This window comes from Kuraishia capsulata, genomic scaffold (assembly GCF_000576695.1).
Source record: "Kuraishia capsulata CBS 1993 genomic scaffold, Kuraishia_capsulata_scaffold_3, whole genome shotgun sequence".
NCBI lineage: Eukaryota > Fungi > Ascomycota > Pichiomycetes > Pichiales > Pichiaceae > Kuraishia > Kuraishia capsulata.
In genome coordinates this window covers 1484385-1510086 of record NW_019172952.1, presented here as the reverse complement: position 1 = coordinate 1510086, position 25702 = coordinate 1484385, and the positions used below count along the sequence as shown (strand labels likewise).

Here is a 25702-nt window from a genome sequence, read left to right as displayed (position 1 = left end):
TACACAGTGTACGCGTAATTTTCAACTAATATTTCACTTGAACAATGATATACTTATTACACAGAAGTAAAGAAAAAAAAATCGCAAACAAACAATCAAACAAACAAAGCAACCTTTTTTTAACGCCAGAATCATCAAACCCTGAGAGATGTCAGCCTGATCTCACGCTTATGGCCTGCTCCGACCACGGCCACTTTGTTCTCAGTCTCCAGTCTCCTCAAGGCTTCGGATAGATCTGCGTTTTCAACCCTTGCTTGCGAGTTCTCGTTGATATTTGCGAGCAACTTGTCATATGTGGTCACACCAGAACTGTTTTGAATCATCGACAGAATTTCCTTCACGAGATCCTCCTGCATTCTTCTCTCTGAAGCTGTCTGACCGGTCTGAACCAAATCCATGTCTATTCTTCCAGTAACAGGATCCGTGGCGTAATCTTTGATCGCAGACTTGATCAGCCTGACAGCCTCCAACACATCGGAAAGGTCAACTGTCTGCGACAATCTCATCTTTGCGTGTGCTTCCGCAAGTCTAATCATAGACTCCAACTGTCTGGTGGTAGCAGTGATTCTCTTCTCTGAGGACCTCACATCCTCACCCAGCTTCCTCATATCCACATAGGCTTTCACCAATTCTCTCTTAGCCTCTTCTGTAATCACCGGGTTGTAGTTCTCCTTCGCGTATTGGATATAGGAAGTCAAGAATTCCACAGGAAGGATCTCGGTCTTCGCAGCACTATCAACACGGTCCTCCAAGTACATGCTGGTCAGGTGCTGAGCCAGCTGTCTATCCAGTTTTTCGTCAACCTTGTCGAGGATTAAGTAAACCAGATCGAATCTGGAAAGAAGAGGAGGAGGAAGGTCGATGTTCTTGGTCACAGGCAAGTCTGGGTTGTATCTTGACTCGATAGGATTGGCCGAGGCGAGGATGGAAGTTCTAGCGTTCAAGGTGGTAATGATCCCGGCCTTGGCAATCGAGATTGTCTGTTGTTCCATGACTTCGTGCAGCACGGATCTTGTGGAATCCGACATCTTGTCGAATTCATCGATACAGCAGACACCTCCATCTGAAAGAACCAGAGCTCCACTCTCCAACACCAGTTCTTTGGTCTCAAAGTCTTTGGTAATATAAGCAGTAAGACCGACAGCAGAGGAACCCTTACCAGAGGTGTAGATACCTCTAGGAGCAATTTTGTGGACGTACTGCAGAAGTTGAGATTTGGAAGTCGAGGGATCACCACATAACAAAATGTTAATGTCACCTCTGTACTTACCTCCTTTCACAAAGGTTTTGTTAGTACCACCGAACAACTGCAGCAAAATGCCCTTCTTCACATCATCCATTTCGAAAATAGAAGGAGCAAGAGATCTGGAAAGTACCTGATACAGATCATCTCTGGTTGACACCTGGTGGATCTTTTCGATTTCGGCCTCGGATATCTTTCTGACTTCTTGAACCTCCTGCTGGTCCCTCAGTTCATTCTCCAGTGTGGACTCATCTGGCGACATTCTTTTCCTGTCAATCTTTCTGATGTGCACAATGTCGAGATATGTCTTGTACAACGCCTTTACAGCTCTCTGTCTTGGGTTGGTTCTAACAGGAGTCGATCTGAAGATTCCGCACACCTCGATTCTGTCACCAGCCCTGGTGGCATCCACGAGTTCATCGTACACACACAGAGAAACCGAGTGTGGGGTTTGACCATCGGGAATATTGTCTGGAGTCTCCTGAAGCTTGATTACCTGTCTATCAGCAAACGAAGATCTGTTGTGAACAATCTGCATACAGTTCTTCTGCTGACATGCCAGACGGGGACATTGAGTGGGTTCCTGAATCACACCTCTGTCATTCTCAACAACAAGAGTGTGCTCACACACACTGCACCTAAAGAAAGCGATCTTCATATCGGGGATAATTGGAGTGGACCTGATCACCAGACCTTTGACCGCCACCAGCTTGTCGATATCGTTGGGGTTCAATTCTCTCATACCCTTCTGGTTGGTGATATTATAAGGCCTAACCTTGAAGACCCGCGACTCGATATCAGCCACATCCAAATTCTCCTCGGTGTTGTTATCGTAGGCAAGCGAAACCATGGAGTCCATGATACATTGATCCATAATGGGAATCACCTCCTGAGGATAGTTGATCAGTTGGTGATAAAGCTTCTTCGTAGAAGGAAAGGCTTGCAAGTTTTTTGCATCCAAGTTCAGATTGGTTCCACCGGTTTCTCTCATCTTGCTAAGCATGTCCACATAGTAGAAAGCCTCGTCAGACTCACTGAAACCACTCTCTATTCCCTCAAGTCTCTTTCTGTGCTTCATCTTGAATGCCATAAGAAACCCCTTGAAGTTATCGGCACACTCCTGAATCGACACGTTGGTACCCCAGATCACTCTGACTGGCTCGTCTGGGTTACCGGCGTTGGCATCAGAGTTCAAACCAGCTGAAGACGAAGATGCCATTATATCACTCGATAGCCTATTAGAGTGTTGGGTGAAAAATCTTCTGGGAGAAGAAATACCCTCTGCTGAATGGATATCACCACGGATCCGTCTTGGAGTGACACCACTGGATCTGACGCTTGTTCTGGAGTTATCAGTTCTTAGATCAGACGACAAGAAGTTCAAAGGCGACGACGCCTCGGCCAAACGCTGGAACGGATTCGAAGATCTGGGATCATCACTCACCAGCGGAGGATCCGAAGACTGTGGCACGAAAATAGGAGAACTCGGGAGGTTCTGTTGTTGATGTCCACTGGACTCTCCCAAGGAGTCTCCAGGCAACTGGGACTGGTCTAGTGTATCATCCTCTATATCGCGAAAAGGCGAGGAGGGGACTTGACTGGAAGACATTGAGACAATTCAAGGCAGAAATTGGGGAACTTGCCTTTTTTCTGGTTCGCTGTTCACAAGAAAATAAAGTGTAGGAGCTGAAGAAAGGAAGGTGTCGCGAAGTTGGATTCCCAACCTTTCAAGTTTCCTAAAACGGATTAATTGAATTACGCGTCAGAATTGTCAGAGCACTACCCCAAATACCCAGGTTTGGGAACACACTACCATCCGATGCTGAATTCACTCACGTGACATTAACCAGGGCTAGGGTTGATCACACACGACTCTAGCCATCGCCTTTTTTCACCTCGAAAGTTTCAGACTTGTTAACCATCTTAGTTCTGAGACCAGATTATTACTGACCGGTATTCACTGTGGAAGAAGTTTCTAATATAATCTAACATGTCTGACGTTGAAGAAATTGTCGAAGTTCCAGCTGAAGAGTCTGGAGCCTCTTTCGAGGATGCCTTGAAGGTTGTCCTTAGAACCGCCTTGGTTCACGACGGTTTGGCCCGTGGTCTGAGAGAAGCCTCCAAGGCTCTCTCCAGAAGAGAGGCTCAACTCTGTGTCTTGTGTGACTCTGTTACCGAGCAGTCCATCATTAAGTTGGTTGAGGCTCTCTGTGACGAGCCAGAAGAGAAGATTCCTTTGATCAAGGTTTCTGACGCCAAGAAGTTGGGTGAGTGGGCCGGTTTGTGTGCCTTGGACCGTGAGGGTAACGCCCGTAAGGTTGTCGGTGCCTCTTGTGTTGTCGTCACCAACTGGGGTGCTGACACCGAGGAGAGAAACCAGATCTTGGAGTTCTTTGCTTCCCAATAAGTGTATCGTTAGAACACTGAAAAACACAAAACTGGAAAAAAAGCAGGTTGCCTATTAGTTGGATACAATTTCTGTAAGGATGATTATTTAATGAATATACACTCGTTTTTTTCTATAGGAATAATGGTAAATCTTGGCCACTTTCTGTGCGGCGATGCTGGGCTCTTTCGACATTGACCAAGGTCTCTAGTTGAGTACCTGCTGTGTTGGAGTGTCTGCTAGTACTGACCTTCTGCTCCTTCGAGACCAGTCTGGTCATGAAGGTATTATTGATCATACTAGCATCATGGTTCAAGTCTGAAGTCTGAAGAACTTTGAACTCGATCACCGTTGTTATAGAGGACTTTGTATTGGTGATCAGTAGACTCATTACCGTGCGGCCATCAGTGTCTATCTTGAACTTGATGGTGGTAGCTAAACTGGCGGTCCTGAGGATTTTAGAAAAACTCTCGAAGCTGTAGAATGTTGACACTGAGTCTTCTGTTGTGGGACGTTCGTCTCTGTATATTGCCATTTCTTTGAGAGCGTTGTTGATGTTGGGGAGTGTCATTCGACTATAGCCCACTTCACCTTTGGAGACGAATACCACTCGGGGATTGTCGTCTTCAATTGCACAATAGAGATATATCTGCTCTGTTTTCACCTCCTTTAGGTCTTTGAGAATTCCGTATAGCATTGCCGAGTCTAGCATCATATCTAGACACAACCTGGAGGGGTCTATCTGGAAGTAGTCGCCCTGGTTCTCACCGGTGATAGCAGAGTCCGTAGAATCTTCATTTTCAAGGCCGGTATCACTTATTATCATAAACTCAACCCTCTCTAATATCTGATCATCCTCAAATGTCACAATAAACGGATCCCCGATATGGTGATACGAGAATGTACACTGCACCGTCTCACCAGACGACTCTGAAGCTGCGGCCATGGTGTTTGCAAGATTCACGCTTTCTATGAATGAGTCCATATCCAAAAACACACGAATCGGCTGATCGGTTGTAATTAAATCGAAGTTTTTAAAAAAGCCAGGTTCCAACAATGTTGATATCTCAAACACACCTCTCTCTGTAGTCTTGAACATGAGCCCTCTTGGGGTCACCAGCACCTCCATAGTGGAGTTTGTCACCGCAATGGCATTCACCAGATCCGCGAAGTGCGACAGCGCATTTGTTGTGGCGGAGAATAAGACACGATCATCGTACGACATAATAACCTCGTATTAGCCTGATGGTGGCGGTTCTTCTACGCGTCAGTGTCTCAGTGTGATTTTTCACGTGGCTTGCAATCTGGAGTAGTGAGTGGCTTGAAGTGGCTGAAGTCATCGGCTAGCACTGCCATTAAGCGATAAGTTCTCCCGACATCTTTTTTGATTCATTAATCAGTTATTTCGGATTATATTTTTGCTTGAGAAAGTACTATTACTATTCATAATGTCACGAGGAAACAGACGATACGTGTATCCAGTGTTGGCGCTGGCTGGTTTAATCTCTGTGTCTGTGGCGTATGCGTACAGGACGAGGATTCAGGTCAGTCAGAAGCAGAGGAAGTACGCCAGCAAACGAGTATCGATAGTGCTTTCAGAGGTGAGTGGAATAAACATATATATATGCATTTTCCGCCAGTATTCAGTTTTCTAACGTTTTCAGTCCGTTGTGGAGGCCCGATTGCCTCTAGAGGAACTGTCCAATATGGTCCAGGACATAGTATTCATACTCCATCCTAAGGTCACTAGAGAGTCGCTACAATTGCAGAACGCTCAGCAATTCAAGTTCATCGAGTGCAATTCAGAGGAAGGAGTCATTCATGTTTTGAAACATTTGCGGGGATTGGTGAACTTCATCTGCTTTGAAGATTTTGAAAGCCTGAAACCAGAAGACTTGCATCTGGATACCTTTCTGGTGGAAACGCGAGAACTGGCTAAGGACCCAGCTGAGACCAAAGAGGCAGTGATGAGTTGTTTATACGAGACGTGACCGACAGGGATGAAACGTGAGATAAAACGTGACACTAATGACGAGAACACAAATGTTGGTGTACCCAGCGACTAATGAATCCAGCTATTTGCACTATCGCCCGTAGTTACAACGGTACGGTAGCCGCCAGTGTCTTTCAACGGCTAACAGCGCGAAAATCATAATTCCGTTTTGCAAACACATCGATGCAAAAACTTATGACTGCTATGAACTATAGCATTGTGACAATGCCAAACTAAAAATTGCTTCAAAAAACCGAGAGACCATAATTAGACGCCAGATTGACGGCGGCTCTGTGGTCTGCTGTATCAAAAGGGATGATGACTCGAAAGCCTGCTTATCTTCTAATTTCTACTTTAACTGTTCTTCTTGCACAATCAGAAAAACAATAAGAGTGCACTCCCTTTACTCTTTTCTTTGTAGAGACCCGGTTTGCTAGCCAATCGCCGCCTCAAGTGGGGGTGATCTGCTCCCCTGTGACACAATGCATCTTTATCTATCTCTGTCACGCCGGTCTAACAGAAATCTTTGAACCGCGCAACGGTTTTGCAATTGTACCGTTTTCCCCGATTCCAATCATTTGATAATGTCTATCAGGTCGATTATATTTGGTACGGGTAAAAATTAGTTACATAGACCAAATGCTTTGCAGCGAACCTGAGCAGTGAGTGGGTAGATCTCCCCTCCTGCCAAGTAAGAAATTGCACAGTGAACTCAATTTAACTTTCTACACTTTTTGGGACTTTTGTTTAGCAATGATCCACAGAAAGCTTACGGAGCAAAAACCGGAGATCCCTTAATACTGGTTTCTTATCTTTCAATTGCTACTACGAGAAACAACACTTAAAATTTGTCTTTAGGGCTCAACTGCAAAACATAATTCTCATCGCCATCGGGACCATTGTGTTAATAATAAAACGAGCTACATCGAGGAGATTCCGAGACCGGTACAACTATCTATGCTAGATTAGATGAAGTGCCGTATACAGCTGCATCACAGTCCATGCTGCCAGGCTATTGGCTGGTAGTGGGCATGACAAAGCGTTACAACCCGGTCTCTTACGAGAAGCGAATCGGAATGTCAAGACCCAATTGAACGCGAATTTTAGAAAAATGAGAAATACAGCGCTAACAAATGTTTGAGGTTGTCATCCAGATTCACCAATAGACTACAGTACCTTGCAGTGCCCAGTAAAAGCCTACCAGCAGGAGGCAACGGGTATGGAAACTCTGCTTACAACAGCGCACCTTAGTTTATGTGTCTCTCTCTGCAAATGCCTCTAGCGTCATCGAAGTAGAAGGATATTAAACTTAGCCCCTACTATCTTCGGATAAAGTGCATCATCTTGGTACGAGCTGGGTTTATTATGTTTCTTTTCTATTTTCAATCTCTCATGATAGGGAGTAATAATCCCCAATGAGAGATGGCTTCTCCGGTCCGAGTTTCCGCCTTGCATCAGGTATCCGGCAGCGCTGCGAGTGTTTTGTTTTGAGCGCTTTTTTGGTTGCTTTTTCTGGTTTCCAGCTGTTGTTTGGCTCCTACTGCAGTCCAAAGCGGCTCTCTGCGTAGGTATGGAAATAAACTTATGACTGACAGTCTTATGAGACCTCGGAAACCGTGCTGTCAGCGGAAGAAAATTCTCTCTCTTCTTGTCAGTTTGTGGAAAACCTTTGCTTTGGTTAGATCTGCATGTAATTGTACAGAAACACCTCTGAAAAATAACCTTGATCACAGAGTTGATCAAGATAAATCAGGTTGGCTCAAGATTTACATAGCAAGGCTACACAGGTACCAATAAGACCGGAGTGTCTGTTTCTGTTCCGTTTCACTAAACCTCGATCAAGAGAGGGAGCGGAAGACTAAGAAGGCTACGCCGAACGGGTATTCTTGTTTATCGAGCCAATTGGAGGCCTCAAATACCAAGTGCAACACTCAAATGAAATATTGGGGCGTGCGATTATCGATCTTGAGCAATCGGTTTGCACACGTCTCACATGTGAACGCCGAACCCCAACATTATCGCCGCTTCCGCTGCATTCCTGCACACGAGACAATCAGATTGTTCAGCACTAGCACTCCTCAGTTTTTGTCTAGTCTAGAGGCCAATCATACCACTTCGATGGATACCCCGAGGAGATCCCGGAGGTCCAGCACCAAGCGGTCCAACTCACTCCCAAGACCCACGTTCAGCAGGCGGTCTTCGTCCACCTCTTCTCTCCACGTTGTGGATTTGATTGACACTTTCAAGGATGCTTCTGTTCAGCAGGCAGCTTTGAGTTCTGGCCAGGAACGTGATTTTGTCCCCACTGTGAAAGCGCATCTGGACCAAAGCTTGCCACTTGACTATTTCAAGCAAGACATAATATCCATTCTGCAAAGCCTTAGGATTCCCAGGTGGCACAAGATCCCTATTACTCCCAGCTCAATCGCGAAGCTGGAACTGAAACGGATAAACGGGGCGTTGACCAATTGCATCTTCAAGGTCACATTCAAGAATTATGAGCCTTTGCTACTGAGAATATACGGTCCAAACGTGGACTCCATCATTGATAGAGAGGCAGAGCTGAAGACTCTGACCAGACTGAGCGCCAACAACATTGGGCCGAAACTGATGGGTTGTTTCACCAATGGGAGATTTGAACAGTATCTTGAGAACTCCACCACGTTGGACAGGAACCATCTTAGAGACCCAAACATTAGCAGAAGAATTGGCAGAAGAATGAAAGAGTTGCATACTGGTATTCCTTTGGAGTTGCAAGAGAGACTGAGTGGTCCAGTGTGTTGGAGTACCATTGGAAAATGGCTGGACACTGTGGAGAAGTATGCTGATGAGGCAACGTTAGATGAGCAACAGGATGTGTTCATTCTCAGTTTCAAGGAATTCAAAAAAGTTATAAGGACCTACAGAGACTGGCTTTTGGAAAGTTATACAGAACCGTTCCAGATCAACCAGAACCTAGTTTTCTGCCACAACGATACACAGTATGGAAACTTGCTGTTTTACACACCCCTTGGTTTGGAAAAGAAGGGGAAAGTAACTGACCAAGAGCTGGTTGTGATTGACTTCGAGTACTCAGGTCCAAATTTACCGGCATACGACATAACCAATCATTTTTGTGAGTGGATGGCGAATTATCACCATCCAACGCAGTCCTATTACCTCGACCAGGATGCCTATCCGTCGAGGGAGGAAAGACTGAACTTCCTAGATTCCTACGTTAAATGCAAGGGTCTTTCCAAGATGAAGGTGCAGCACACGGTTCCGGAGCTTCACGACGAGATTTTGAAATGGAGGGCATGCAATTCTATATTGTGGGCTTTGTGGGCAGTGATCACCAATGGGTCATTGCACAAAAATGCAAAGATTTTACATGAATTGTTTGGACAGGAAACGGAGGAAAAGGGCCCTAACGGGGAAATATACAGGATCACAGTTGAAGAAGATGCCACCTTTGAAGCTGGAAGCGAAGGTGAAGAGGTTGGAGACGACACGGATGACAACTTTGATAGTTTGGGGTACGCGTTGCAGAAAATGGGGATTGTGATTGGAGATTTGATACAGTTTGGACTCCTTGATAAGGATGCCATTGATGAATCCAGACTTGCCAATGTCAAGTTCATGGATTGCAAGCTGATCAAGGATGAAGAATAAGAACCGGCAAAAGACTGATAGTGAGTTACTGGCTTAACCTCGATCACGTCATACGCCCAGAATTGGAAAAAGGAAATAGATATAAACTTCCAGAAGATAAGCATCGGCCCGCTTGTCACTTGAGCTAACTTTCGGATTCGGCTTGGGAGACGATCTTGCCGCATGCATCTCCCTATCTTTTGGTATTGACATTAGCAGCTATCTACTGATTACATAGCACAAGCACGGCCTACGGCTCAATTGGCCAAATTGGACCATTACCACATATAGCGTAATCCGCACTATCTAGAACGGATTCCAGTAGACCAATGACAGCTCGTTGAGAAATCAATGGTTGCGGAATAAAAATCTTTTCCTTCGGAGTGATCACCCCAAACTATGATACTTTGATAGACGTGAAAAAAATCCATGCAAAGATGACCATCGCCTGCCAAGACGTGCGCCACCCAGAGAAGAATTTTCGTAGTTTTTTTCCGATGCCGGTGTCGGGACGATTCCAAGACCGGAAACGGTAGATTTAAACCGTTATCTAGCGCCCAAAGCAGGCTGCTCATTGGCCAGAAATCATACGTGCAGATGAACCCGTGAGACCCTTCTTGGCCTAATGCCACCCACAATGGCCAGATACATTAAAAAACAAATATATAAGAGCCCCCTGCCCTCTTTGGGCTCAATTTGGCGTCTGTTTCTAGCTTCTCCAGAATTCTCAGTCGCCTCTTTTTTTCGCAGATCAATTTCTGAACTTGCCTTGCGTGAAAGCATATCAAGTAGGAATCCGAACTGAACTCAAGTCTATACTGCTGCCTTTAAGCAAATCTAGACTTCAAGCTTTTCGGGATATTTTCTGCGTGTATAAAATCTGAGAACCAAACTTACGAGCAAGGCTAAAACACATCACAATGTCAGATGCGTTGCCTTCTGGGCTGACCGATGTCAGCACCGGTGGTGACTCCCTTACTTATGACTTGAACGCCAGGTATGACAAGGGTGACATGGTCTGGATTATGGTGTCCGGAGTTTTGGTGTGGATCATGATTCCAGGTGTGGGACTTTTGTACTCCGGTCTTGCCAGAAAGAAGCACGCTTTGTCGCTTCTGTGGGCCTCAATGATGGCTGTCTGCTTGGTGTCCTTCCAATGGTTCTTCTGGGGTTACTCCTTGACCTTTGGTGTTGGATCCTCCGTGTTCCTCGGTTCCCTTGAGAATTTCTGTTTGATGAATGTTTTGGGTAACAACTTTGCTGCTGCCGCCGTTCCAGACATTGTTTTCTGCTTTTTCCAAGGCATGTTCGCCATGATCACTGGTTGCCTGATGATCGGTGGTGCCTGTGAGAGAGCCAGATTGGGACCAATGATGGTGTTCCTCTTCTTGTGGATGACCGTTGTTTACTGCCCAATTGCCATGTGGACTTGGAACGCTGATGGCTGGTTGTACACTCTTGGTGCTCTTGACTTTGCTGGAGGTGGACCAGTCCACATGTCTTCTGGTATTGGAGCCCTGGCCTACGCCCTTATCTGCGGTAAGAGACACGACCCTATCACCGACTCTGGTATTCCAAAATACAGACCTCACAGTGTTACTTCGGTTGTTCTTGGAACTGTTTTCCTGTGGTTCGGTTGGTTTGGATTTAACGGTGGTTCTTCTGGTAATGCTACCATCAGAGGATTCTACGCCTGTGTCAACACCAACTTGGCTGCGGCTTGCGGTGGATTGACCTGGATGTTTGTGGACTACTTCCGTTGTGGCCGCAAATGGACCACCGTCGGAATGTGCTCTGGTGCTATTGCCGGTTTGGTTGGAATCACTCCAGCTGCAGGTTTTGTTCCAGTGTACTTCTCTGTTCCAATTGGTGTCATCACCGGTATCGTGTGTAACTTTGCTGTTGACCTCAAGTCCATCCTCCACATTGACGATGGTATGGATGTCTTTGCGCTCCATGCCGTTGGTGGATTCACTGGATCTGTCCTGACTGGTCTGTTCGCTGCAGACTACGTTGCACATTTGGACGGTTCCTCGATCATCGACGGTGGTTGGATCAACCAGCACTACAAACAGTTGGGTTACCAGTTGGCTGCTGCCACCTCCACTCTCCTGTGGTCGTTTGTGGTGACCTCCATCCTCCTGATTGTGATGAACAAGATCCCATTTCTCAAGCTCAGATTGTCTGAAGATGAGGAGGAGTTGGGAACTGACGCTGCCCAGATCGGCGAGTTTACTTACCAAGAGTCCGAGATGTACATTCCAGAGCCAATCAGATCTGTCAAGTCCATTGACCAACAAGTTGCTCCAGAGACCGAATCCACCGGTGCTGAGAACTCCGCCGAGAAGGAATAAGATCCGTGAATTTTACTCGCTTTTTACGTATTCCATGCTCAATTAAAACTTCTGGGGCTGTCCAAGGTGGAAGAACTGGACTATCACCAACACCAAAGGACTGAAATTTATGCTTGGGGCGATTCTAATACTCTTGAAAAATAGTTGATGTGCTTTTTTGGACTGTCGCCAACTTCAATTCTTCTGATCCCCTTTGGAGCGTTTGGCTCTCATTGTTGTTCCCTTTATACTTAGTGCTTTCATGTCCTTAATAATTATTGATACCACGGCCGTTGTAGACGAAAAATGAACTTTTCACGTTATGCAAATATTAGAAAACAACCTCACGGTTATCCTATTTACAGATTTGATCTAACCTTGAGGGCGCTCTCATGTGTTTTGGGGTGTTCACGTTTAAGTTCTCGACTGAACTATCAACCTTGCAAAGTAGTTACCGAACGTGGACTCATTTGGAACAAGCAGGTTCTGGACAAACTCGTTTGCCATCTCGACGGGGAATCCCATCTGAGACGTGAGATATCCGTGAAGCTGCTGAACCATCATCTGGTTGGACTCGTAGACACCGTTTGGAGCGGGATCATTTACCACCTTCTTCTTCTTGCTCTCGGACCTGGATGGGGGTATGATGTAACCAATGTACACAATTGCCCTCAAAAGCCGTGTCAGTTCCATGGCAATGGACTTCACCTGCTGGACCTGCTGAGAGTCTCTGAGTTTGTGCTTGAAGGCTATCTCGAAAACCAGGATTATGGAGTTGTTGATCAACACGTCGTTCACCTGCTCGAAGGCACTGCGCGAGCCAGATCCACCGTCAATCTTATGGCACAGATCCAGTGGATCGTTGATGATGCCGCTCCCCAGCTTGCCAATAAGTGCAGTCAGGGCAGCCAGGGACTGTTTCACGAGTTGGATCCCCACATCGGTGGTGACTTCTATGTCAATTCCCTCGATGCAGTAGTTCAGCAAAGTGTTGATAAGAGTAGTGAGCAGCGCCTTGTTAGCTGTCGTCAAGTAGAGCGAGGCCAGATGGTTGTTGCACATGTAGATTACAAACCCAGCAATTGTCATTCTGACAGAGAAAAGATCACGGATGTCTTCCTGAGTCGCGGTGGATCCTCTTTCCTTCAGCACCAGGAAAATCTTTTCAAAAAATGGAGTCAGCAAAGAATCCAACATCTGGTATACAGATGGATAGTTGAAGCAGTAGTGCGAGATTTGCGAGATGAAGTTGATAAACTCAGACATCTCAGTGAACGAGGCTTTGTCGAAGTTCACCATCATGAGTGAGATAAACTTTTGAAGAATTGCTTCCAGCAACGCACCTGCCTTATCACTCAACGCTTTATCGGTACTACCGAATTCGTTGATCTTGATCAACAGAAGGAAGATACGAATCACAGCAAACCTCGTGGCACCACGGACGATCTTATCATCAACAAAGTTCTCCAGGGTGATCAACACAACCTGAGAGATCTGCTCCAGTAAAGGCATTATCTGTGATCCCTCGCCGGGACTAAGCTCGTACCCGTTCAAAATTGTTCCAATAGCAACGAGACAGTGGTATGCCTCCACTGAAATCAAAAGGTTGCCCTTGTTTCCACCCGCATTGATACACTTCTCCAGATCCGCAAACAGAGGCTGCAATACAAGTTCTAGCATTCTCAATTTGTCTGAGGATTTATCACCATTCACCAAAGAAATAAGCAGACCAACCGATTCGAACAGGTATGCTTGATGCTCAAAGTTGTTACCGTCCACTGCATTCAAAAGCTCCGTTGAAGACTCGTAGTCGGGCTTGACGGGCCCGGTAAAACCATTGACCTTGATCTCAAGCAAAGGTAGCAAATTTCTAATTAGTTCCTCGAGAATATAATCATCGATCTTTGGCTTGGTCAGCCTGATGAATCTCAAGAACAAGAACCAGGATCTTAACTTGACTTTGTCAAGGGTGCAAAAAACACCAAAGTTTGAAACGAAAATCTTCAACACCTTTAGTAATACCTGAAGCTTGTCAATCCCCTCGACTTGGATGGCTGAGTTAGTGAAGAAAATGCTGTGTTTGACTACCAGCTCAAAAAACAGCAGCTGGATGAGAGGATGGTTCACCAAAATCTTTTCAGAATTGTCCACTAGCTTGCACAGCATTTCATGGAATGCCTCGTACGGTCCAGAAGTATTCAACATTGTTTTTGGAAGGTTCATGATATTGTTTTTCAAAATATCACTGAACTGGGAAAGTTCAAACAAACCGAGCTCTGTAGTTCTCCAATCTTTGTTGGAGTCATCTATGTGATTGAAAAGGCTTTCGTTGATGCAGTTGGTAATTATTCTCAAAGAAAGAGATTCGTCAAGCACGAAAATGGAGTTTTGGAACGCAACAAGTCTTGATCTCACTTCGTTGAAAATCTCAACATCGTCATCGTCCTCACCATCGTCATCCTCATCATACTTCATCTTAATGATTATCTTCTCGTAGAGTGCCGAAACAATCTGAGCGTTGTTTAATGTAGAGAAGTCAATTTCATCGTTCGTGATGTTCTTCTTCAGAAAGAGGAGGAAGTCCTGGATGAACGGGAAAACCTCCACAGAAATGTCATCAAATTCGTTCTCCAGAAACTTGAACATTAACGGAAAAACACCCAGCACCTGCTGGAATGCTGAAGTTTTGAAAGCTTCATTTCTGAGTTCATCAACAGAAGCAGTGTCCAACACTCTAACAGACTCGCATCCCAAAGCGTTTGTGAGTTTGGCCAATGCCATCAGCACATCAAAGTTGTTAGTGTTCACATTGGAAATTAGTGGGGTCAAATTCAGCAGATTCAGCAGCTCCAGTTTTTTTACCGCAGGCATCTTCTTGGCCATGATCTCCACAAATGCGGAAGCGGTTGTTATGACATGAGCTGGAATGCTGCTGTTGAAAAACTGGAACAGAAGACGCAAGTATTCCTCATCTAGAATCAAATTGATCTCAATCCATGAGATGTAATTTCCAACCACCGTGATTGTGTTTTCTATAATGGTTTGCTGCAACTCCGTGTCAGCGATCTGTGTTTGGGTGTAGTGGGTCAAGATTTGTTTCCAGGAAGTGGTCAGATTGACCACATCGAGGGCTCTGATGGCGTCTTTGAGTTGGTTACTAATTTCGGCGGTTTCCTTTTCTTTGATAATAAGATGATCACCGATTTCAGAATGAACGAATAGAAGCACCCTAAGATAGTAATCGGTGGCGAGATCGTTGAATCCAGACCCCGTTTTGATCATGGAGAGGAAGTCCTTCAAAAACTCTGGGTAAAACGATGTGTATGTCCTGCAGAATAAAAGTCCCAGAGCTTTTGCTAGGGCATTTCTTAAAAACGGAACAGCAACTGGCTGTGAACTCAGATTCAGCTTCAGATATGAAATCAGATATTCCTTTATCTTGACCAGTTGGTCCTGGGTCAACTGAGTGGTCAGCTTTTCCTGTACCACCTGAATGGCAAAAAACTTCAGTTCATCGGGAAGGGGCTCATTCCGGTTCAAAAGGGTCAAACAGTGTTCCCAGCCATCGTCTGAAGTTTTTAGATTTCCAATGAAATCAAACGCCTGCGAATGTTAGTAAAATTGTTGCCTTGTAGCCAGATCAAACGAGTAACTTACCTGTTGTTTCAAGGCCTGGTCGTTCGTAGCACTGAGGAGAATGTCCACAGCCTGTCGAATCTGTTGATCCATCTGGTATATAAGGCTGCTTGTTACTTTTTTCTTGTTCAGCGTAGTGAAGATGCTCTGTGTAAACGTTCGATGAATAGTTCAAAGGTCAAAGGTCAAAGTTTAAAAGTATGTCCAAAATACCAAAATACCACCCGAAAATTACAAGCACGAGTATAGAATATTGCGCAATAAACGAGAGCGCCTCAATCACTGAACAAAGAGTGGACAGTTGAAGAGATCAGTAGTTGCCAACAATGTCTTGTCTGCTACGTTAATCAAAGTTGTCTTTTGGTCTTTCCCTTCGAAGAAAATGTCGGACACAAGGTCGTGTGCAGAAGTAAACCGGTCACGTGTGCAGGATTTAGATAGCATGTGGATAATTAAGTCATTACAATTGATATTTCAATTTCTTTATATTGTTGGGATTTTCGTTATTAATTATCTGCTTAAGTGTTGCATATTCTGAAACTGCAAGATTGATTTAATCGTGACTCAGATGCGCAAATTCTCCGGCCAGTCATACTGTCCCTCCACCTTTTGAGTCACAGAATCTCGTATGGTAATCGCAATACAGCTTCAGGTTTCCGTTATTCACATTATTTTCACTTTCGTTCTATCAGTCATCGTGCTCATGTCTTTTGTCGTTGTATTTGAACACATCGCTCAGCTGGTTATGCCCAACAGCGTAGTACTTCACCTTCCTGTTTTCCTTTTCTTGCTTGGCACTGTCTAGATCGCCACTGTCTATCAAGGTATTGTTCTGTTGATAGAATTTGTCCACATTGAACTCCACTGTCTGCTGCTCGGTTTTGTCATTCGTAGGCTTTTCGTCGCTTCCAGGTTGATCTTCTTTATTGTCTATGTCTGGAGTCAGAGTCGTAAAGTGCGATTTGTTTCGTATCCGTTCAAAAACATCTTCTATATCTGTCACATGCTCATCTTGAGTATTCTGGCTTTTGCGTAGCTGTGGTTTGAGCCCAAAGAGATGGTCGGCCTTTAGTTTTGAGGTTGGCACCTTTGCCTTTGTGATTTTGCTTGGGTTTGAAATCGGTATCTCCACTCTTTTTGAAACGGTTGGGTCATTTTTCTCTCCATCTGACTCAGAGTCAGATGAGTAACATTGCAGTATATCCATAGCTAAGTGGTAGGGAGAATACAGAGAAGACCGTTGCCTGGTTACGTAGAGTTGACATTGGCAAATCGAGACATATAGAAGTGTGAAAACCATTCTTTGGTCCAAACCTGCAAAACGCGGTCAAGTACAAATCTGACTCACTAACATCACCTTAGTCACTCCGAGGATCAATAATACTTTGTTTGGGTGCAGGAGAATGTGAATGGATCGCCAATCTCAACTTCATCCCGTCACTGCTTTCTAGACTTCTCAGGTGATAGGGCAGTGCCCAATCCCGGTGGCCGACCGTAAAATGCAAGGAGGTAAAAAATTGGCAATTGTCATCATGAATGGCATGTGGACATTCTCCAAGCGGTGACAGGAAACAAAAATCGTGAAGAAAAAAGCACCGTTTTTTAGATTCTGTCTCTACACAAATCTCAGACGATCACAGGCGATGATCATGCAGGGTGTGAAGGCATAAACATGAAGGGAAAACTCACGACTATGATGGTTTCTGGGTACAAATAGCTTGCAAGGAACTTGAGAAGAGTATTACCAATTGTTAAGCTATCACATTGCAATTTTGACCCATTGAAAGAAAAATAAAATCATTAATAGCTAGCATCATGTCTTCATAGTAAACCCCCGCGAAACCCAGACGCATGCCCCAAATGCAGGCTCTACTACTGTAGAATCCCCCTTCCAGCAATAAATGGCTTAGAAAAGTGAAAGGGAAGATATTCTATTCAATGGGTCGCAACAATAAGACATATATATATATATATATATATATATACTAAACTTCGATATAATTTGATCCGCACGAAAAGGCCGATCAGCTCATGATTCGGGCTACTCCTGCCAAAATGTATATATAGAAACTTTTGACCTGCGAGGCGCTGTAGGCCAATTTGAAACATTCTCGGCATGGGTCCCCAACTCTCGTTCTGGCTCAACACACAAGGTCACGTTCTGAGTATATATGGTCAACACTGGCATTCTCATATTCTGGTTTTGAGTTCGAATCAGTTCCATTTGTTCAAGGTGCTAGCATAATCGATCCGCCCCCCCTGAGCCCGTCGTGAAAAACGCGTGCTCCTAGGAGACAGACACTTTTAAGACCATCTGTGAACCTCAGCACGCGCCTTAAATCATGGGGATTTTTGGAACAGATACCAAGTGGCTCACCAATGAATACACCTTTGACAATGTGGATGCCAACAAATTCCGGAATTCGCGTCTCAGTACGCTGCTGAACTATCTCTTCATGCTGCTGGGTATAGCCTTGAAGATCATTGGTATGGCTGCCGATATTTATACCCTTGTGACATTTGGTTTGAAGGGTGAATCCGAGAACGCTTCGAAACTGGCGTATATTCCTGCAGTGGCATATTCCGCGGTTTTCATAGGGTGTATCGGTATATCTTTCATCATACTGATCTTCCGCTGGATCCAGGGCTATAAGATCTACCAAACAGGTCAGATCGCACTATCCTATTTCTACGCAGTTCCAAGAAACTTCTTTTCCTTGAAGAAGTTTTCATATTTTTGCGTTTTTAATGAGGTTTCCTCGGGCAGTTTCTTCAACTGGTTCACATTCCTGACATATTTCGCACTGAAGGACTGGCTCAATCTGCTGGTAGCAGATTCTCCAAGACAACTACTCAACGGATACACAATTTTTACCACCATCACCAACAATAGATCCACTTCCAACATAATTGCAGTTATCAAGGCAATTGCCACGGAAGATGTGCGCCAAGCTGTGATTTTGTCACTAATGACGCTTTCGTTCGTTATCTGGCTGATCTTCATCGTGAGGTTCATCATCTGTCTTTGCTGCGTGCTGCCTCTAAGATCCGAAATCCACAAGCTGGGATTTTCGCATGGACTGAAGGCCTTTTGCTGTGTTACTATCAACTCTGAAGTGGCTTCAATGGTGAAGAGGAAGAACAGCGAGTTGTTGCTGAGCGACATCCGTCTTGCGAACAACCGTTTCGATAACGGTGTTGCTGGGTCCAGTCGAATGACTTCCAATGCTGATACTGATCTCGAAAAAGGAAGCACTTTATTCACGTCCAATTATATTGAGAAGAGTGACCCATTTGACGTCTTTGTTTCCGCTACTCCTAGGCGTAAAAGCAGCGAGACGGATTCTCTCAACCATATGCTCTCTTCGTTTCCGCTCCCTCCTGGAAAATCAAACACTTTCAGCAGTTCAGAACGTCCAGATTATATCCTGCCTCCTCCACCTCCTACGAAATCAACTGCTCCAGTGGCACATGACTTCCAGTCACATAATCCGTTTGATGAAGATAACAAAAGCCCCTTAATTCCACAGGGCGATACCGAGAGTCTGGAGGCTCCCAAGATGAATCCAATCTACAGGACATATGATGGAAGCGATCCGTTTTCCAACGGTTCGGATCCTTTTTTGGATCAGCAAAATCCGGAATATCTTGCTAACGATTTCGTTGTTAAGAAATCGTATACAGATACTTATGTGAACAATAAAGGAGTGCAAACGTTGCCTTCTTTGCCTGCTGCCTATGGTGAAGCTAACCTCACTAATGAAGACTTGCATCTACCAGAAATCAAGGCTCCTGTTTCACCACCAAGACTCCGAACCGAGCAACCATATTTACCTCACGAAATGAACCAACTTTACGGCACTTCGACTGAAGTTCCCCACAAAAGGGTTCGTCGATATAATACAGACCCAACGCAGTCAGGACCTCCAAGAGGGTATCTATGAGATCACGGTCATCAATAAGAGAAGACCTACAGAAGGCCAAATCTGAGGCATACCTACAGTATACCAACACCAAGCTAGGATGCTCGTGAGCCAGCACATATGCCAATAGCCCAATCATGATCACACCATTTATTTAATTCAGTGCGCACTCTACTTCAACTACCGATTTGTTAATGAAAGATACTTTCCATACCTATTTCTGTAGTTAAAAATTCCTCCACTCATATATACACTTTCACATCAACGTGGTCTTCAAAAACATCAAAACTAAAAAGAGAAGCAACCAGTCAAAGCATTACTTCTTCTGCTTGGAAGCCTCGTACTCCTTCTTCAACACGGCCAGCTTCTCATCGGAAATAGGTGGGATTGGAATGTCCTCGAAATCATCTTTTGTGAGAAACGTGTAGGTGTAAATGTACACACTTGCCGATATACCACCAAGAACAACCAGGCCAGCCATATTCCTCCAGAAATACGGTTTGCGGGCACGCAGCAGAGCTGGCGACATGACATGATTACCTTTTGTATAGTATGTGGAAGCGCGGTTTCTGAAAAGTTAGTAAACATAAATTGCAATCTAAGCGATGGATCTCACAGTTGAAATCAATCCAAGTAATAACAAATTCAACATACGACATAGTTGCGAATATATCCTGTTGGACTCTCCATTCTCAACTGCTGACTATGCGAGCCTTTCGATTTTCATGATGTTCTCGAAGGTAGTGTCTGGCTCAGCCGATTTTTTTTCGTGGGATGCGGATTTTTCAAAATTTATTTAGGTCGAAATAACAAGAGAATAAGAATCTAGCTGAACTTGGACTGTACCACATATACAGGATGGCAAAGAAAAATAACAAACAGGTCGAGCCATTCAAACCGGATCCCAGCATTCCAGTTCCGCCCAAAGACGAGGAAGAACTGAACTTGGAAAAGCTGGTGTTTGGAGATGCAGCTGGCTTCGGGACGAATTTGAAGCAGGTTGACAAGATCTTTGACAATTTCTCAGACGAAGGCTTTAGTTCGGACGGAGGTGACGATAATGATGATTTCTCGTTACAGCAGGATGAAGGGGCTCTCAGTGACTCTGAATCTGCGGACGAAGAACAAGGGGATAACTTCACTAAGATGGCAGATGACCAGCTCTTCTTCGTTGATGATGGGGAGGACCAGATGGACGTGGATAGCGATTCCGAGTCTGATGAAGAAGACAGCGAGTCTAATGCCTGGAGTGACAGTGATGACGAGAAAATGGACCTTTCGATAGCTAAATCAGACAAACTGAGGAAACTCAGAAAGACGGAGTCGGAGCAAGTCATACGAGGAAAGGCATACATTCACAGACTGAGGTCTCAATTTGAGAAAATATATCCAAGACCCTCGTGGGCTGATGATCCAGACCGTTCCGAGGAAGAGGAAGAGGATGATGGCGAAGTGGACGAAGATGATGAGACAGACGTGAGTGCCAGTTCAAATTCATTGGCCAAGTTCCTGAAGAAGAATTTCCAGAATTTGAAATCTAAGAGCTTCAAAATGCTTCCAGCCGACAAACTGGACATCTCGAAGGCCAACGATGCAAACTCGAAACATCCCTCGAAATCAGGTATACAAACCATGTCGTTTCATCCAACACATCCTCTACTGCTAACCGGTGGATTCGATCGTACCCTCAGAATATATCATGTTGATGCCAAGGTGAACAAGCTTGTGACATCTCTGCATTTGAGGAAAATGCCAGTCCAAACAGCTGGTTTCCAGGTCTCTGGTGACAAGTCCAAGACGACCATCTTTGCTGGTGGCAGAAGGAGATATATGTACAAATGGGAGGTAAACGAGGGCTCTGTTGAGAAGATCAGCAGAATGTATGGTCACGAAGCAACACAGAAGTCTTTCGAAAATTTCAAAATCTCAAAGGACGGAGCCTTTATTGCATTGCTGGGTAACTCTGGGTGGATAAATGTGATAAGTACCAGCAGCGGACAGTGGGTGAAGGGTTTCAAGGTGGAAGGTACTTTGATCGATTGTGAGTTCACCGAGGATTGCCATCTGTTTGGTGTCAACACAGCTGGTGAGGTCTGGGAATGGGAGTACACGACTGAGAAGATTGTTGCAAAATGGCAGGATGAGAGTGGAGTTGGTATCACAAGAATCAGCAGTGGAGGAAAGAATGGCAGATGGTTGGCAATTGGCAGCAACACTGGTATAGTCAACATCTACGACAGGTCGTCTTCGGCTCACAAGCCCATGGGCACTGTGGAAAGTCTTATTACCACCATTTCCACTCTGGAATTCTCGCCTGATGGTCAGCTTCTTTGCATTGCCAGTAGAGACAAAAAGGATGCTCTGAGGATGGTGCATTTGCCCTCCTGCAAGGTGTATGGCAATTGGCCAACTTCCAGTACTCCTCTGGGAAGAGTCACTAGCGTGTGTTTCAGTAATGGCGGTGAGCTGTTGTTCATTGGTAATGATGTTGGAAAGGTAAGAACATGGGTGCTGAATTATTACTTCTAATTGTATACTGAACGAAAGTCATTTTGAAAGTTGATTAAAAACCACGAACTCACAACAAGTTGCGGGTTGTAGATGGAAACAATGGTCGTGTGACGGCACAAACGTTCCCCCTATCTGGCTGCGTCAGCCCGATGTATCCCTTATCTCTCCGGATGATTTGATGATAATCTGTTTTTCTTTAACAAAAGACTTATATTTCTTCCAAAAGCTTCAAGCCAGTGTTCAAGCTATATTCTTTCCGCTATCACATACTTTTTCTTAAACCGTTTTGCAGCGCTCCGATGGCAGATGTATCTTCGGTGGCCATAGGCATCAACAGGCCTTTGTCGTCCTGTGGGCTCGAATCGCCATCATCAAATGCTTCCACACCGCCCGAAGGCGTGCTTGTCTCGGGATCTGGAATGCTGCTATCACCACCACATGCTCCAGAGTTTGCATGTGATGTGGAATTTTCGCACTCAAACCTAGCGCTGTCCCCTGAAGATCAGGACTCATTGGACTCGCATGACCAAGATAAGGAGACAATAACGTCAAACCATCAGCCTAGGTCCACACCCCCACTTCTGAATCCTGCATCTGTCCATCTACAATCTGAAAAGAAAGGCTCAAAACGAGCCAACAGTGTTTCCTCAGATGCTGAACGAGGGCGGTTTAAGCCCAGATTAAATGCGCCGTTGTTTGCAGCCGGACCCCTCGATGATGGGGTGATTGAAGGCGATGACGCATTACACTCGAGTTACAGATCTGGTGTTTCTCATACATCCGATACCGAAGCAGAAGGTAATTTCTCGCCAGCTACCTCTTGGCGATATGGACTCAAGCATTCTGGGTTCAAGACCGACAATTCGATAAAAATCATTTCGGCAAATGAGGCGTGCGAGATCATCAAGGCGCACTACTCGTCAGAGATGCCGGAGGTGGAGAAGATGTTCCCTTGGCTTCATGGGATGTCGCGCAAGAATTTCGCGCAGTTAAGATTTCTCAAAGGGAAGTCCTGGGACGATACTGTTTCTGATCTGCCTGTAAACTGCAAAAAGAGCCTTACTGTGGTGCAATCGTGCACAGGCGGAGTCACTTTCGCGGATACAGGTAAACAGGTGATCAAGGGTGCTGTTTCGGCAAATGAGATACTCACCTGCGAAATGGGATCCAATTTGGAATACACTCTTGCCGAAGTGATGACATATCTTGACAGTGATCAAATGTCGTACGACCAGCTACTTTCTGATTGCATCAAAACAGGACTTCTACCTGTATTCCAAGATCTCGATCCTCCGATGGGTGTTTCTCTGCGAAACTTTCACATCCAAGTCGCCAAACTGGGTCTTTTGTCGGATTTCATAGTGTATTGTACCTGCTCGGACCATACTGTGGATGTCGCCAACTCGAGATCAACTCCAGTCGAATCATGCAGGTGTGCTCCTATATCCAGATTGTTGCATGTTGCCCAAATAAGACAGGCTCGCATAGCTGTTTGTGAATATCTGAACGAGGAACTTGGGTCAAAGACAATGAGGGCTGTGAACACATACGACACGATGATCGTGAAGGATGTCAATATGAAGGCTTTCGCTGCGGAAAACCTGCTCTCTTTATCGTGGCAACCATCCTCGTTGAATGAGAAGTCTATTGAGTCGTCTGGTTACGACAAAAAGGTGTTCGAGGACTGGGAGTCGAATTATATATACAGGGAGAAGCTGGAGATTTCAAAGATGTCTAGGGCAACATATGTGTCTTCAAATGTCTGGTTTGGAAACTCTGCCGATTTTGAGAGTTTCAAGGATGCCTTATCCCATAATTCAAAGTCGTTCTTCACCGGGAAAGTTTCCCCAGGATTTCACAATCCTCCTCTTCATTGTGATCCTACTAACACTATAGTTAATCTCACAAAAACGGATGTGGAGTCTTTGGAACCTCAGGCTTTAGACGATCTTTTGAGATCAGATGCCAACCAGCGGTGGGGGCTATGCATCCATTGTGGTGAAGGCTTCAAGTTCCCAAAAGTGTCTGACCTCGAGGGTCTGTTCGATCAAGATAATGGTGACTCTACCTATATCGAATTTCCGTCATCGGGTTCAGTCAGTCTGGGAGATTGTACTGACGGGGATCTGTGTTCGTTGATCAACGTTTGCAAGTTGTTGTACTACAAGTGTTCGCTGAGCTCCTCTTCTCCAGGTTTGATCTTTTGTTTTGATGGCTATACTGAAACCTCTTTGTTGGGCATTTGTTTTCTAATCTATGCCGAGAATATGAGAGTTGACGATGCAATTGTCAAACTACACAAACAATACGGCAGGCCGGTGTTCCTTTTCAAGACAGATTACCTGTTTTTGACCAGAGTGGAGTCTTTGTTGAGGAAATTTTCTCCGTATGGCCAGACAATGGAAGAACAGTGTGCCAATATGAAGGCAGAGAAGATTGATAGCTACGTTATTTCATCTGTGCTGCTTGCACCATCCAAAAACAATGTCGGGATTTCATATGGTGATATGGAAAACTCGGTCTCTAATTCGTTTGATCGAAGGGCGGACTTGTATGGTCCCAAGGTTCAGCACTCCACTGTGGAAGTGGAATCTGGATCTGAGAGCAGCAGCAATGAGGAGGATGTTGGATGTTGTGCAAGCGTATATGGCTCGCTTCCGTCCAGAATCCTACCTCATCTTTACCTAGGGAGTCTAGTGCATGCTGCCAACCTCGATCTTCTCAATGAGCTTGGTATCACCAGGGTTGTCAGTGTCGGCGAGTGTATACCTTGGGTGGACGATCTCTCATTCAGTGCCAGCCTTACCCCGTCTAACTGTGAAATTCTGACTGTTGAACCATATCAGAGGACTTCTACAGGTAGGCTTTGCCAGGTGAAACAGGTGATGGGAATAGGGAATATAAACGATGACGGAATCGGCACTTTGACCACTACCATCAACGATGCCCTGGACTTTATTCAACAGGCATATGCTAATAATGAGAAGGTGCTTGTTCATTGTCAAGTGGGTGTTTCGAGGTCCGCCACAGTTTGTATTGCTGAAACGATGAAGAGGTTGAATATCAGTTTACCACGAGCCTACCTGTATGTTAGAGTCAGGAGGCTTAATGTGATTATTCAACCTAACTTGAAGCTCATGTATGAACTATTCAAATGGGAAGAGACCTTTGTCAAGTCCAAACGTGACCTTGCTGAGAAAAGGCGCAAGAGTGTTGCTTCTACTGTCAGTAATGCTTCAATTTTCTCTCAGCCAGTTGATAGAAAGGCTTCGATAGCCACTAGTTTTGGGTCGATTTCTTCAATCGCTCCACGCAGATCTGTTGTTCGATCTCGCAAAATTAGTAACGACGAGGGAAAGCCCATCAAGGAAGAAAGTGCCTTGATGAGTGAAGATGACGAAAGTGATGCTGGCTTCGTGAAGATGACGGAAAGTGAAACCATATCCAGCGTGGAAACGGTACCCCATTCCACAGCAAGATCAATGGTTACATTCAACACAGAATCATTTAGTACTCCTGCACTTGGCTTTGAAGACTCCAAGGACGATTTTTCAAAATTATCTGCCGGTATGAAGTTTGATAATGACGCTGACTACGATATTGCCTACGACACTGGGGATACTATAATCAGCAATAACCCTTCGTTTCTGAGGGAGGTTGACTGGAATATTCTTTGCCGTGAGATTCACAAACTTAACAAGGCATATATTTACAGTGCCTAGGTATGCTGGAGAGGTTTTGCATCTGTTTCCTTTTGCGCCCGGTCAGTCCAGATGGTGGTCCAGCCGGTTTTCAGGTTTTGTTTTCTGTTTGCTTGTTGTTTTTCTTATTTATTTTTTATCTTGTTTTTTGCTCTTTTTGCTGCTGATTGGTGATATGGGGAATGTTTTTTTTGGGAATTTTCGAGGAATCGTATGCATTGAGACTGGAGTATCGTCTTCAGCTCTACTTTTGTTATCAGGGCAGGCCCTGCGACAACAGGTCCTGCAAACTACTGTCTATACCTTCGTTTTTTGTTTTGATTTTTGTGAGAATTTATATTAGTTT

The 25702-nt window shown here is 44.9% G+C and overlaps 12 protein-coding genes across 12 annotated transcripts; 7 read left to right on the top strand and 5 right to left on the bottom strand.

The window, feature by feature from the left end:
• Positions 1–134: 134 nt before the first annotated feature.
• KUCA_T00003027001 (uncharacterized protein) lies at positions 135–2852 on the bottom strand (the record flags this gene model as incomplete). The annotated part of the gene is made up of 1 exon (XM_022603330.1): positions 135–2852. One exon carries the CDS (start codon positions 2850–2852, stop codon positions 135–137), a length of 2718 nt encoding a protein of 905 aa, XP_022459046.1.
• A 381-nt stretch (positions 2853–3233) lies between these two features.
• On the top strand, positions 3234–3650 carry KUCA_T00003026001 (uncharacterized protein; the record flags this gene model as incomplete). The annotated part of the gene is made up of 1 exon (XM_022603328.1): positions 3234–3650. One exon carries the CDS (start codon positions 3234–3236, stop codon positions 3648–3650), a length of 417 nt encoding a protein of 138 aa, XP_022459045.1.
• Positions 3651–3762: 112 nt separating this feature from the next.
• Positions 3763–4854, bottom strand: KUCA_T00003025001 (uncharacterized protein; the record flags this gene model as incomplete). Its single annotated transcript, XM_022603327.1, has 1 exon — positions 3763–4854. The coding sequence occupies one exon, from the start codon at positions 4852–4854 to the stop codon at positions 3763–3765; it is 1092 nt and encodes a 363-aa protein (XP_022459044.1).
• Positions 4855–5077: 223 nt separating this feature from the next.
• Positions 5078–5620, top strand: KUCA_T00003024001 (uncharacterized protein; the record flags this gene model as incomplete). The annotated part of the gene is made up of 2 exons (XM_022603326.1): positions 5078–5230; positions 5294–5620. The coding sequence occupies 2 exons, from the start codon at positions 5078–5080 to the stop codon at positions 5618–5620; spliced, it is 480 nt and encodes a 159-aa protein (XP_022459043.1).
• A 1937-nt stretch (positions 5621–7557) lies between these two features.
• Positions 7558–9273, top strand: KUCA_T00003023001 (uncharacterized protein; the record flags this gene model as incomplete). The annotated part of the gene is made up of 1 exon (XM_022603325.1): positions 7558–9273. One exon carries the CDS (start codon positions 7558–7560, stop codon positions 9271–9273), a length of 1716 nt encoding a protein of 571 aa, XP_022459042.1.
• Positions 9274–10172: 899 nt separating this feature from the next.
• Positions 10173–11606, top strand: KUCA_T00003022001 (uncharacterized protein; the record flags this gene model as incomplete). The annotated part of the gene is made up of 1 exon (XM_022603324.1): positions 10173–11606. The coding sequence occupies one exon, from the start codon at positions 10173–10175 to the stop codon at positions 11604–11606; it is 1434 nt and encodes a 477-aa protein (XP_022459041.1).
• A 393-nt stretch (positions 11607–11999) lies between these two features.
• Positions 12000–15314, bottom strand: KUCA_T00003021001 (uncharacterized protein; the record flags this gene model as incomplete). Its single annotated transcript, XM_022603323.1, has 2 exons — positions 12000–15188; positions 15243–15314. 2 exons carry the CDS (start codon positions 15312–15314, stop codon positions 12000–12002), a joined length of 3261 nt encoding a protein of 1086 aa, XP_022459040.1.
• A 595-nt stretch (positions 15315–15909) lies between these two features.
• Positions 15910–16521, bottom strand: KUCA_T00003020001 (uncharacterized protein; the record flags this gene model as incomplete). Its single annotated transcript, XM_022603322.1, has 1 exon — positions 15910–16521. One exon carries the CDS (start codon positions 16519–16521, stop codon positions 15910–15912), a length of 612 nt encoding a protein of 203 aa, XP_022459039.1.
• Positions 16522–17563: 1042 nt separating this feature from the next.
• KUCA_T00003019001 (uncharacterized protein) lies at positions 17564–19165 on the top strand (the record flags this gene model as incomplete). The annotated part of the gene is made up of 1 exon (XM_022603321.1): positions 17564–19165. The coding sequence occupies one exon, from the start codon at positions 17564–17566 to the stop codon at positions 19163–19165; it is 1602 nt and encodes a 533-aa protein (XP_022459038.1).
• A 295-nt stretch (positions 19166–19460) lies between these two features.
• On the bottom strand, positions 19461–19995 carry KUCA_T00003018001 (uncharacterized protein; the record flags this gene model as incomplete). The annotated part of the gene is made up of 3 exons (XM_022603320.1): positions 19461–19713; positions 19799–19826; positions 19956–19995. 3 exons carry the CDS (start codon positions 19993–19995, stop codon positions 19461–19463), a joined length of 321 nt encoding a protein of 106 aa, XP_022459037.1.
• Positions 19996–20002: 7 nt separating this feature from the next.
• Positions 20003–21673, top strand: KUCA_T00003017001 (uncharacterized protein; the record flags this gene model as incomplete). Its single annotated transcript, XM_022603319.1, has 1 exon — positions 20003–21673. One exon carries the CDS (start codon positions 20003–20005, stop codon positions 21671–21673), a length of 1671 nt encoding a protein of 556 aa, XP_022459036.1.
• A 281-nt stretch (positions 21674–21954) lies between these two features.
• On the top strand, positions 21955–25377 carry KUCA_T00003016001 (uncharacterized protein; the record flags this gene model as incomplete). The annotated part of the gene is made up of 1 exon (XM_022603317.1): positions 21955–25377. The coding sequence occupies one exon, from the start codon at positions 21955–21957 to the stop codon at positions 25375–25377; it is 3423 nt and encodes a 1140-aa protein (XP_022459035.1).
• Positions 25378–25702: the final 325 nt, after the last annotated feature.